The sequence below is a fragment of the Anas acuta genome, chromosome 5, assembly GCF_963932015.1.
Source record: "Anas acuta chromosome 5, bAnaAcu1.1, whole genome shotgun sequence".
Classification (NCBI taxonomy): domain Eukaryota; kingdom Metazoa; phylum Chordata; class Aves; order Anseriformes; family Anatidae; genus Anas; species Anas acuta.
Window position 1 is genome coordinate 63,146,314 of NC_088983.1, and position 13,056 is coordinate 63,159,369.

Below are 13,056 nucleotides of genomic sequence, written 5' to 3' on the forward strand. Positions count from 1 at the left end.
TTATTTCACACAGTGGCTGTGTCAGACGGATCATAACCTTTGAGAAAGCAGTCTGCTTTGCTTTGCCTCCTCCTGGATTTTTCGTTCCTTTGTTTTGACTTGGGCTCTCTGATATTGCAGGGCAAAATGTTCCAAACAGGAGAGTGGAAAGACTTTTTTTCAAAGTGTTCTCCATTTCAAATGTCTTATAATTTTGCCGCTACTGTCAGGACAAGTCTATTTAAAGTGAGCGGAGGGGGAACCGCACCAGAATTACTGTAATAATACTGGTATGGTAAAATCCTGGAGAAGCTTGGTACAACTCTGTGGGCTAATATATCTTTAAATACGCGGATACCATAATCTCTCTGAAAGTTATCTTTCTGAAAAATAGAGATCTTATTCTAATGGCTTATTACCTAATATTTTACAATGAACAAATGCAGCCTCCAAGCAATTGCCACTTCAAAGAATAACTCGGAGTAACAAACTTGAGTGTTGTTTGTTTTACGTACAGCCAAATAAATTGAGGGACGTTCAACTGTTTAGAATACTCTTTTATTGACACCATACATCCAAAGGAGCACCCTGAAGCACCCAGCACACGCACGGCTCAGTGGGCAATCAGTTCGTTTGCAAATCAGTTCCCATCCTGATTTGGGGTTTGTTCAGCGAAGCAGCGCGGCATTACCCAAAGAGATTACCCAACTGAAACCAGCCTCGTTACCCGCAAAATGATAAGAGACAGCACCGCTTTCCTTCTGAGCACACAAAATAAAGAGAAAAAAGCCGTTCCTGAAGAGGCTGCCGGCCGCCCAGCGCTCCCCGGCCTCTGCCCATCGGCCGCGGAGGGCCGGCCGCCGGCACCGCCGCTCCCTGCGGGGCTCCCTCGGGACAGGGGCGCTCCCGCTGGCCCCGCGGCAGGGGCCGCCGGCTGCGGGGCGGGTCCCCGGGGCCGCCCAGGTGTGCTGAGGCGGTGGCCGGGCCCGCCGTGCCCCCGGCGGGGGGAGGCTGAGGCTGAGGCCGGCGCCGCCGCCCGCGGGCTCCCCGCTCGCCGCCAGTCTCCTCCTCCCGCGGCCCGGCCGGAGGCGGGCGGGGGCCGGGGCCGGGCAGGACGAGGGGAGGGGGGAAGAGGCCGGGGCGGCGGAGCGGCCCCGCGGCAGCCACACCTACCTGTCTTCTCGTGGTCATAGCCCACCACGATGAAGTAGTCGGCCAGCCTGGCCATGGCTGCGGGCGGCCCGTCCCGGGCCTCGCCACCCGTGCGGCGGCGGCGGCGGCTGGCGGCGGCTGGCGGGGGCTCAGCATCCTCCCCGCCGCGGGGCCGGCGGCACCGCCTCGGCCATGTTGGAGGCGCGGGCGCGCTGTGCGCCTGCGCGCCGCCGAGCCCGCTGCGCCGTGACCCCGCCGGGCTGGGCGTGGGCTGCGGCAGCGCCGGCGGCACGCGGCGGACCCGGGCCCGGCCGGCCGGGAGGGGGGCGCCCTGAGGCGGGGGGGGGGGGGGCTCCGAGAGGCTGCGGCCGGGCGCTAACGGCCCCAACGGCCCCAACGGCCGGGCGCTAACGGCCCCAACGGCCGCCCCGTCAGTGCGGGGGTCTGAGGGGAGAGGTGGCGCTGCTTGCTCGTAACGGGCGTGCGGCTGGTAAGCGGGGTGTCTGCCGGTGCGGCGCTCGGCTGGCTGCTGAGCCAGAGCGCTGTGATAAGCGTCCGTGGGCGTCCTGTGTGACAGCACGGCGAGAACAAACAACACGGAGGGCATCGGGCACACCGCGAGGAGCTGCAGCAGCCGCGGCGCATGAGGGAGTTCGGCAAGCACCGGGGCTGCTCCTGCCCAGCCGCCATGCAGCAGGAGCCGGCAGTTAGGCACTGGCCGCTGCACACAGACATTTCTGTTCCCAGCGTGCAATCCTTACACCTCCTACTTAGCTGAGGCACAGCAATGCCATGTCTTGCTGATAACCCGGAGGCAAATTAGCCGGGAAGCTTCGAGAATCAATTGCAATGCTCTTGCTCGTCCCTTCTCACGGAAGGGCTGCAGTCAAAATCTCCTTCCAGCAATCAGCTTCATGGCTTAACTGTTTTGAAGTCAAACACCACGTAGGAAGACCTAAGGTTTAATAAACTGCTTGTTAACTTTGGAAATAACATACGTATACATCGAAAAAATTGGGAATACTTTTCGAGAGACACACACCGTGGGGTCAGTCACTTCCTATATTCAGCAGGAGCTAGAAGGAATGCCTTTCTTAAATCATGCATAGGCTTTTTGGACCGTGATCCTGTAGGCTTTAATGACTGAAACCCACAAAGCTGCTTTCAAAACACTGAGTTTTTTGATTAAAGCATTTCTGAAGTAGCAAAAAAGGAATGCAAAGCCTAACGAAGCCACATATTGCTGGTGAAGTGGACAAGGATAAGGCTCAGCGCCATAACTCCTAGGGGTGGACACTGCAGCTGTTCAACAGCACAAAGCCAGGACATGCAACAGTTTATGAAAGCACAGGATAATGTGTGTAGCTAAACCTGGAGAGAAAGCTTAGAGACACTAAGAAATTACCTAATTTGGAGCTCAAACAGAACCTTAGCGTTATCATATCTGCACTCATAAAACAGTTCGATATGCGATGACAAATCTCAGTACTTAAGTCTCACTTCTCTTTTAAGCCAGCACCTCTGGCAGGAGAATACCACCTAACACTTTTCCCAGGGTATTAACAAATGCTAGATCAAGAGGAAAATATGACTTATTGAGTCCCCAGTAGTACTAGCGCCCACATTACATACAGCCTTGTTCCTTCTTCCATCTAGACCAATACAACCAAAGCCTGGTTAGTCTATAAAGCAGGTCATAAGAAGTGGCACGTCTTAGGTACTCATGTGACAGGAAGGGCACCATTCATCTGGGCTCCAACACAGCTGTTTGGCTGCGTACCTGCATGGACCAAAAGGATTCAGTCAGCCGTAACTTACTTCCTTAACTTCCCTTTGGTAGCGAGTAATCTAATATTCTTATAGGACAAACGAGGAAGTGGAGCAGACGTTGTTTGCTCGCCTAAAGTCTAAGGCAAAGTAAACTGAACTTTCATCCAGACCACCAAAAATAAAATTCCCTCTGTTCCAGCAGAGTAGCTTGGCTGCTACCAGGCCATGAAGGGGTTCCTAGAGCAGCAGCTGTGGGTGAACACCAAGGCCTAGGTCTCCAGCAGGACCTGGGCAAGAACTGTGGGCAGTGTGTCCCCCCCCCACCCCGGGAGACAGAAAGCATACAAGGGATAATGTCACCGCACTCAGACCATGTGCTTAGCACAAAAAAAATGTGAAGGTTCCCAGCAGCTTGTACAGTTAACTTCTCCTTCGGCAAATATGTAGGTCACATTCAGCCTGCAGTCCCTTAATCCAGTGTCACCCACCAGTTTAGTGACACCCCTTACCAGAAGAGGAAAGCAGCCATGACCCTGAGCAGTTTTTCTCTACCAATATGCATCTCCCTCCCCGAGGAGGTTTTGTTTGGTATACTCAAACCTACCAGACACGAGGCACACTGAAACCATCCCCTATCCAGTCGGACCACTGGAGATGGAATTGTCCCTTGTCACTGTACCGTTGGCACAATACAGCTGTCTGAGTGCATGCACCAACAGTGAGGCTTTTCTCTGTGGAGCTTGACAAGGATTTTATGTGCTTCATAGGGTGTCTTTCTTCTGCTTGTATCATCTTTGTGCTGATTTTATACAGCCTGAAGTACAATCAAGTATATTCACACTCATCGTATATTAACTCAGTAAAGTTTGTATCAACCTGGAATGAAATATGCAAAAGCACTCCCACTGCCTTCAAATAACAAGTTTATTGCATAATCAACACTGAATATTTGCCTCAAACTTATTTGCCATCGATGCCTACAGGTGTTAAGACCTTTGCTTCTGGAATAAAACTTCACCTGAATAAAATACTGTGCAAAAGAGCACAAAACAGCAGGGAGTTCCTCACAATCTCCCTGCTAGATAGATGTTGTAAAATTTTCTGTACATACAGCAATACTGAGAGGTTGAATGACATGCCCAAGATAATCAGTAAACAAGTACAAGAGCCGGATGTTTCTCCAGGCCAACTGCTCTGTGATGGATGAGGTAGCACCCACAGGAGAGCCTACACTTCTTGAGGAGAGTCCAGTCTTGCAGAACTGTGTGGCATTGCCTCAGAATAATACTTTGCCAAAAAAAGTCCACAGAACACTCTGTATCTTTTTTTTTTTTTTTTTTTTTTTTTGGGGGGGGGGGGATGTAAATAGCTATTTACAAAGTAATTTTTATGAAGCAGAACTTGTTACTACCTCATCGCACAAATTCAGTGCCTATTGCTCATTTTCAAGCTGCATAGGAATGCAAATGCTGAGGAAGAACAAAACAAGCATCTGGACTGAGAATGTGATGTTTTGTGTTAGATTTGAAACCAGCTTTACCTGCTGAAGCCCTTTCACAAATCACGTCAGCAACAAACTGCATCTTGCCTGATCATTTATGTGCCAAAGTTTGCCTGCACGCAAAGCTGAATGAGCTAATTTTGTGTCACTAAAATGGCCATTGTATTCAGCATGGCACTCACATGTGACTTGTCTTAATATTATTATTACTCCTAAACCAATGTAGGATTCTTTCTGCATTGTTTGCCTAAGAGTATACAAAATGCACTTCCCTTTTGGCCAAGGATTCTAATGAGGGATTTTCCAGCATTTTGGGAAGTGTGGGATTTTTTACTGGAACAAGAGATCTAAATTAAATCAAAGCAATGCCCGGGACACCAAATCCTGCCTTCTCATTCAGAGAAGTTAGATTCAGTTTCAGCTTCTGCTGACCAAGGGAACGTGCGGACTCCCTCCAGCCTGAGCTGCCTCGGGAGGTCTCGGAAGGCCGAGCACGGCCCGCGGGGAGGGCAGCAGGGCTACGGCTCCGCGGGACCACTCGAGCCGGGGCCGAGGGGACGAGGCAGAGCCCGGGGCTGCCCGGCTCCCGCAGCCGCCTCCCGCCCCGTGCTCCGGCCGGGCAGGTGCGGCTCAGGAGCGAATCCGGGCTTGTCCCGGCGGCCAGCTCACGGCCGGGGAAACGGGGCGGGGGTGCGGGGTGGCCGCCGGCCGTGCGCTGCCCCTCCGGGGCGGCAGCGGGCAGGGCGAGCCGCTGCCACCGGCTTGCCCCGGTGGCGGGGGGAGCGGAGCCGGGAGCCCCCGGGGGCCCGGCCGCTGCTGGCGAGGGAGGCGGCGGCTGCCCCGGAGTGAGCCGCATGTAGGAAAGTGTCAGTCATCCCCTCGCACATACCTCTGCGGGGTGTAGCAGGGAGCGCGGCTACCTAGCCGGGCAGAGTCACGGGCACGTAGCTCACCTCTCTCTGAAACACCGCTCGCGGCCAGATGCGGGCGAAGCACCCGGCACACGCTGCCCGGGGCCGGCTCCGGCTCCTCCGGCCAGGCGCGGGGCGAGGGGCGCTGCCCCCGAGAGCTCCGCGGGGCCGAAGCGCCACAGGGCGCAGATGATACGGGCTGCAAAAACAACAGGGTTTGGCTCCGGGCAGCCAGGAGAATGCTGTTAGAGCCCCCGATCCTGCAGGCGTTCGGGCGCTGAGCTAAGGGCAGGCACGTACACCGGGCTGCGGCACCCGGCGAGCCGCGCACGGCTTCCCTGGAGCACCTCAGGTGCCCCGTGTTGGAGGCACGGGCACCGCTCTCCTCGGCCCAGGGCACACCGTGCGCCCCTACCTTCGCCTTCCAAACCCATTGGAACCGATTGATTTGAAGGGATCAAGTACCTCAAGAACACTTTATTAGATGAAAAATGCACCTACGTTGAGTCACAAATATTAATGACGGCTGATTTGTCACCTCTTAGCTTATGTAAAGAAGGCTGACATTCATTATAGTTACTCATGACAATTCACGTTGTCCAAATATGGGTTTATTTGTGAAACCTTGCTGTTTGATGGATTTGCGTGGATCTTGAAACCGATCGGGTCCGGTTCCTACGCTCCTGCTTCCCCCCACCTGAGGTTAATGTGCCCGAAAGGAGGAATTATGACACAGACCGTACAAACTTACTTCTGCACTATACGGGCAGTTAAAAACACTGTCCCCAGCAAAACAGAACGAGGGGCTTAGCAGCTTTTGTAAATTATGCCAGGACTCGGATTCCACACCTAAAAGCCGTCGTTATAATTCATGAAGTACCATGGGGGGGGGGGGGGATGTTGAAGATAATTTACATGAATCCTCCAATTTTTCCCCCAGGATGGGTTGCCCCCAGTCCATGCTAGACCGATTAAGCAGTGCCTGGGATGTGGGGGTGGGGGTAAGTGTCAAAGAGAAATCGCCCAGGCAGGCACGCCAAGGTCCACCCACTTCCCCCGCGCTGCGCTATAAAAGGGAGCGGTGGAGCGCAGCTCGGCAGTGGTTGCTCCAGACACACAAAGACAGAGCTCTCGCTCCTCAGGAAACCCTGCGAGTTCGGATCGTTACTGCAAGAACGTTTGTCTCAGTGGATTAGCCTCACTGTCAGGTAAGAAGTTTTTTGTTGTTGTTGTTTTCCTTAAAAAAAAAAAAAATATGCAGGGGTGGTGGAGAGGAAGTGGAAATCTGCTAAATCTGGGCTGTTTTGAAGAGCTTGAACTTATGCTGCAGAGCCTTGCACTGGCTCTTGGCATCAGCTGCAGTTTACAACATAAGGTCCAGAATTAGCCACTTCTGCGTGTGAAGTGAGAAGATGAGCTATCGGGGATAAACTTCCAGGCAGCAAAACACTTATTGGAGCTGGGAAACGATGCATCTGAAAGCCAGCTCCCTCTAAGCTCGTGGGTTTGCTGAATCCTAATGCAAGCCGCTGGGGGTATTCTGGCAATCCTGCTGGTTTTCATCCGCCTCTACAAGTAAAACTCTCGACAAACGTAAACTTTAGAGGCTCTGTTATTTACTCTGCGATAAGTTGCTGAGCAAATACTAGCTTTTGGTTCATGTCGCACACAAAGTTCCCGGTAGCCTGGGGGCTCTCCCGAGGGAAGAGGTTCTCCGAGGCACCGAAAGAAAAAGAGACGGACAGACCTTATTTGGCTTATCTGAGCAAACATACTTATAAATTCTCTTCTCTATCCACCAGGAGTTCAGCCAGAATGAAACTGGTTCACGTAGCCCTGCTCTATCTCGGCTCTGCGACCTTCTTCGGGGTGGATGCTGCAAGGGTGGACGTAGCGACAGAGTTCAAAAGAAAGTGAGTATGGGAGCGCGCCCAGCCGCCCTTTGGAGCCTCCGCGCCCCAGCGCCGGGCTCCGGCTGCGACCAGAGGGACCGGACTCCCTGCGGGAATTGCACGGGGCCGCGTGCCCTTTCAGGAAGCATCCCCAAAAAAGTCCGAAAAAGCTCAGCGCTGCCAAAGATTATCGCCCCTCGAATCTGTTTGGTTTGGCTCCCGCCCTGCAGGCTTGCACTAACAGGCTGTCCTCTTCCCTTGCGCTCCTTTCAGATGGACGAAATGGGCACTGAGCCGAGCCAAGCGGGACGTGAAGCCCTCGGGCGCGCTCCGAGCGCTGGGAGCAGCCGCGGCCGTGCAGCCGCTCGTGCGGCCCCAGGACGTGAAGGAGGATCCCCGCGTCTCGCATCCCAGGTAACTTCCAGCTCGAAGCCGCCGGGCTCGACGCTTGCTCGAGCCAGCAGCAAGGTTCCGGGTCCCCTCGTTTCCGGGCGTTTCGGCTCCTCGCTGCAAATCCCCGAGCCCCGGAGACAGCTCCTTCAGGGAGCCGCCTCCCTTTCCCCGGCGGCAGATAGCCGCGCTTTTACTGCGAAAGCCGAATATACAATAGTAACTCGAGCTCCGGATCCCTAGATAAAGCGACAGCCGCAAACCGGCGGGGCCTCTCCCGCCGTGGGCAGCGAGCTCGGGTCGCCCCTCTCCGCCGCTCGGCGGAGGGCAGGGCCGGGGGGGGCTGCACGGCGGGGCTCCTGCCCTCTCCTCGGGCCCCCCCGCGCCGCCCTCACGCCTGCTCTCTCTTCCTGCCTCGCAGCAGCCGGGAGGATGCTCACATCCGCGTCAAGCGCTACCGCCAGAGCATTAACAGCTTCCCCCACTTCCAAGCCATCCGCACGGGGTGCCGCTTCGGGACGTGCACGGTGCAGAAGCTGGCCCACCAGATCTACCAGCTGACCGACAAGGATAAGGACGGCGCCGCCCCCGTCAGCAAGATCAGCCCCCAGGGCTACGGCCGCAGGCGGCGCTCCCTGCGCTCCCCCCGGACTCTGCGGGCGCTGCCCCGCGCCCCCGCGCCGGGGCTGTGAGCGCCTCGGCTGCACTCAGGCACGGACACTCCGGGGGCCCGCGGAGCACTCGCGGAGAGCCCCCGCTCGGCCGGGACCCCGGCGCGCCCTCCCGGGGCCGGGGGCGGCGAGGAGCGGCGGGACGCGCCGCCCAGGGAGCTGCGAGGCCCCGCCGCTGCCGCATGGGACCGGACGGCGGCCGCGCTCGCCGCCGGGGCCAAGACCGGGCCCGGGCCTTCGCCGCCGGGAGGCTGCGCCCCAACGGCTCCGGCAGCCCCGAGGAGGGGAGCTGGGGGAGCCCGGCGGCCGGCCCCCGCCTGCTCTACCCTCTGCGCTATCTGCACCCGGCAGGGAATCGGACACTCACTAGTCCCTGCGGGGACTGCGATATACTTGAACGTCACAGAGAGGAAAAGTGCAATTGTACGTGGTTTTTGTTAATTATGTGCGGTGCGGTGTGTGTGGATCATGAGATACGTATCGGTATTTAAGATTGTCCTGTGTCATGTCCTGTTTGTATCTTTTTTTGGAAAATATATTTTATTTTTATACGTTTTATATATATATATATTGCATATGGGCATTTTAAAACATTGTATCCCCTCTATTTTTCATATCGTGAATGTCAGACGTTGTTAAACTCTTTTTCCATACCTTTTTTATCTCGCATTCCAGACTGGTGAAAGATGTAGAGAATGTATCAGCTGTTCTCCATGGGTAATATGTGAAATAAAGTAAACACTATTACGTAAAGCTTTTCTGTTGTTTTTAGTAGGGGCAGGTGGTCAAGATGAACAAACTTTTACTTTCGGCAGTCCTACCCTTGCTTACCTGGCATGGCAATGCTGTGACAGCCTGGAATGTGGCAGGAGCAGACGTTGTTAGCAGCTGCCTTATCTAGTCAAATCAAACAAGCTCAAAAGCCTGCATGTTAAAATCCCAGGGCAAAGCTGTTGAGAAGGCTCTAAGGCCTCTTTTACCCACACGTCCCAGCCAGGGCTGAAACATGTCACAGCTTGGATTGATCGCGCAAGTTTATTTTTTGCCCTAATTAATCAGAGAAACAACTGCACACTTCAACATTGCACAACAAAGTAACAGATTTATTGAGGGAGCGTGTTCCAAAAATGGTCATAGCAGCTTCCAAGGTTATTTATGTTGAAGGATTTCCTGGGCCACAGTTCAGGTTAAAGTTAAATGGTGACCGGTTCAGTGTGGGCAGAACATCTTGGATAAAAGCTTAGCGTTAGCGATTTTGTTGTTTTGTTCTTTTTGTGTTCTTTTTTTTTTTTTTTTTTTTTTAAACAAATTCCAGCCACAGACCAGAAAACAAATGTGAAACTGAGCCTTATTAATGCACCAACAGCACCATCTATTGGTGTCAACTCTTCATCCTTCAACAAAACAAATCTCTGAAAAATTAAACAAGTGTATTTGGGTAACATCTTGGATCGAATGTACCATTTCCCCTATGGCATATATCTCTGAAGACAGTGGACATAGAAGAGGGTAGGGGAACAGAAGCACTAAATACTGCTAGAAGAAATTAAGTGGGTGTATTTTTTTATTTTTATTTAAGTGCCGAAAGAAAACACTATTTCCAAGAAATAATCAAAAGAACGAGCAATGGTACACTGCCAGGAAAATTGCTGCAAAAAAGCTCGGGTAGGAATTCAGTCAACTAGATAACTGGCATATACTTGTAATGATTTTTCTCCCCAAAGTTTTGAAATTCTGCTCAGAGTGCTTATTTTTAAGCTACTTTCCTAAACTTTTTCAAACTAAGAATCTTGGAATCTTGAGAGGTGGGTTGAAATATTTGAAATATTCTCTTGTTTTATTTTTCATTGTTTTGCTTTGATTTGTTTTTAAAGGCATATATGTTGCCAGTTTTAATCACCAACTGTTTGTTAACAGCAGAAAGAGAATTTGTGTCTCTGCTGCTGATGGTCTTGCTGGTCCAGATTTTCTAGGGTGTCAAAATAGGATGGGTAAAAACGTAAAGACCTAGAGAAGTGTGGAGTGAAATGTATCAGACTTCCAAATACCACCTTCTAGTTGACAAGGGATGACGGCAATCACCCAATCTTCAATGTAGACTATAGCTGCCAGCTGAGACACAAGCAAAAGGCTATTCTGAAATCATTTAAAGCTCTTCAAATTAGGCTAGTTGCTATTTATTAGTTTTGGGGAGCTTGCAGTGGGAAATTACAATGTGTAGGTGAAAGCACTGAAGCTACCCAAGTACATAGCACAGCTGGAATGACTTCCATAGAGCCCTACACTTTAACAGCTACAGTATTTTATTTATGGGTTACAAAGTTAGCACCTTTATCATCTAAACTTGGGACATACTGGACTATAGAGTGGCTAAGTATGTATATATCAACCAGCTACCTTTGTTTATGTTAATCTTTTCTTCATTTACTGCCAAAAAACAGTGCCTACTTAAAATACCTTTTCTTCCCTCCTTTCCCTTTCCCTGATAAAGATCATTTCACTCAAAGCTGAAATATCCTTGGCCTAACCACAGAGGGTTAAAAATGGGAATTCTGACCTTACTGGAGCTCCCTAAGTGCAATTCCCACTTGGAAGGTTCAAGAGCACCACCTGCCGTGGTTGCAGGGAGAAGCAAAACTTCACAGTTGCAATAAACAGGAACTAAAGAAAATATTCCCCCACCCCCGCAAATCTTGAAAACCATCATGACTTCTAAAGTGTAAAGACCAGCACCGCTGGACCAGATACACCAGAAAGTAGTGTAGTCCCGTGTCTGGAAGACAGTACGTGTTTTGAATGGCAGGGGAATGAAGCTGAAAAGTAAATTCCTTGGAAAAAGAGCAACTGGGGGAGAATGACAGCAAGCAGGGACTCCTTCCTGTGGCACGGCTAAGGCCACATCCCAGATAGAGTTAGGATAGTCTTGGGGAGCTGTTCCATAAGGGTTAAAATAGACAGCATTCTCCCTCCTCATCTATTTCTGCACCTGCCCCAGATGAGATCTGTCCAGGTGAGACTTCTTCCTTCTGTGGGAGTTCTTTCTTCCATGCAGGGGGCATTACTGTAGAACTTTGGTTAATGCATCTTTTCACTATGAACATCCCATAATGCAAAATGCTGGGCATGAGCTTCCAAACAGTAGCTGAAATCCATATGTGAACTTGATTAAAATCTCTGAGGAGTGTTAGTGTTTTGACCCCCCTGGGGTTTCAGCGAGAACAAGCCTGTGAAACCAGGAAAAAACACAGGAATAAGATGCAGCCCTTTGGCCTTCAGGGATGAAAATGAGCTCCCAGTGCTCACAGTGACTCCCAGTGCTCACAGACGGTCAGCCCATGAGAGTAAGTTCCCTCATAAAGTCCTAGAAGTTGAAGAAGACTGGGGTGCTTAGGTCACGGCCAGCCTGTGCTCTAATGTGACAGATGAGAAGTGGAAGATGGCATAAAATGCCTCCAAAATCAGTAGCATCTGTTTACACAACACCTTAGTTAAAGGGTCAGGTTCTAAGAACAACCTTGTGCCTTGTAAGCCACCATTTCCAAGGCTGTTTGAAACATGACTATAAGCTCAGTTCAAACAAGATTCGGAATTAAAATAATAATAATAATAACAACAATAATAAAGTTTTGCAATGGTGAATACGTATTGGAGCAGAAATTCATCCTTGTGCATCAGTCTATCCAAGAACAAATGCCAAAGGAGTGGTCACCATTCTCAGCAGAGCCTCCATGGTGAAGTGTCAGGAATGTCCACAGAATATTCTTCATGAAGTACTATTTTGCTCTGTGTCTACCCTAGAGACACCCCAGGACTTTGCTATAGACAATTTTTATTACCAAAATTGATTCCAAAGGCTATTTTTATCTCAGAAAGACTTTTGTGGCTCCATTATTTATTCTATATGGAATGGTAGCAAGAGGCTGATATGCAAGCATTTTCCCATAAATCCGAGTGCAGATCCCCTAACCTGGAGGACGGAACCAAGTAATCGCATTTCTTTCTCCAGAAGGTACCACAAAATTTACTTTAAGCAACCACGTCACGGGGAGGACTGGAAAAGACGTTTGTTCTCCGAATACATCAGAAAGCCATCAAAGAGTTCCGCTACTGTTACCTAGGAACGACTTCTACTGTATCCAAAAAGTAGAGATACTGGTGTACTTTCAGATGATTATCAAAATCTGCAAAGCATCTTGGTCCATGCTAGTAAGAATTGCAGTCAGGTGCCAGATATAAACTTTTTCTTCAAGTACAATGACAGAAAGGGGAATACTAATGAATACTTTGGCACATATGAAGCCTTTTCTGGCTCATTTAGTACCCAAAGGACAGCAAGTCATAATTAAAGCCAATAATGGCAACTCCAGACAGCCATCCAAATATTTTCCTTGTGCCGTCAATACACCATTTTATATTATCTCACATCATACTTAAGTAGTGGAGAGCACACAAGCATCAGGAGAAAAAATTCCAACATGACTGAGTACTACCAATAACTAAATCCAATTACTCCTAACTAAAATTTGTTTATTGCGTTCACAAGGGTTTGCTTTTATTATCCAAATATTTCTTAAAGAACACTTTTTTTCACCAAATAATTCGTGTCAACTTGGAAATTGTTTTAATTTTCAAATACTTAATTCTTTGGAACAGGGCCATATATCCTTCATGGGGAGAGGAAGCATAATTTGTTCATGAGGTAAAGAACATTGCTATGTAAAACCCTTTTTACAACACACTAGTCAAGGCGCTTGATAAGTGTAATGTCTCCAAATGAAAAACAAATGGTT

At 50.6% G+C, this 13,056-nt stretch overlaps 2 protein-coding genes across 6 annotated transcripts in view; one reads left to right on the forward strand and one right to left on the reverse strand.

Moving 5' to 3' along the window:
* SBF2 (SET binding factor 2) overlaps positions 1-1,356 on the reverse strand; it is a 252,394-nt gene extending 251,038 nt beyond the window's left edge. For 4 of the 5 annotated variants that reach the window (XM_068685290.1, XM_068685294.1, XM_068685293.1 and 1 more), the window contains exon 1: positions 1,153-1,355. In XM_068685290.1, the coding sequence (XP_068541391.1) occupies positions 1,153-1,207 (55 nt within the window). In that variant the 5' untranslated portion in view covers positions 1,208-1,355. Of the gene's footprint in view, positions 1-1,152 lie in introns of all 5 variants that reach the window. The other variant, XM_068685291.1, reaches the window with a different exon arrangement.
* Positions 1,357-6,365: 5,009 nt separating this feature from the next.
* Positions 6,366-9,019, forward strand: ADM (adrenomedullin). Its single transcript, XM_068685288.1, has 4 exons — positions 6,366-6,521; positions 7,116-7,226; positions 7,479-7,619; positions 8,017-9,019. Exons 2-4 carry the CDS (start codon positions 7,129-7,131, stop codon positions 8,285-8,287), a joined length of 510 nt encoding a protein of 169 aa, XP_068541389.1. The 5' UTR covers positions 6,366-6,521; positions 7,116-7,128; the 3' UTR covers positions 8,288-9,019.
* The last annotated feature ends 4,037 nt before the right edge of the window (positions 9,020-13,056 follow it).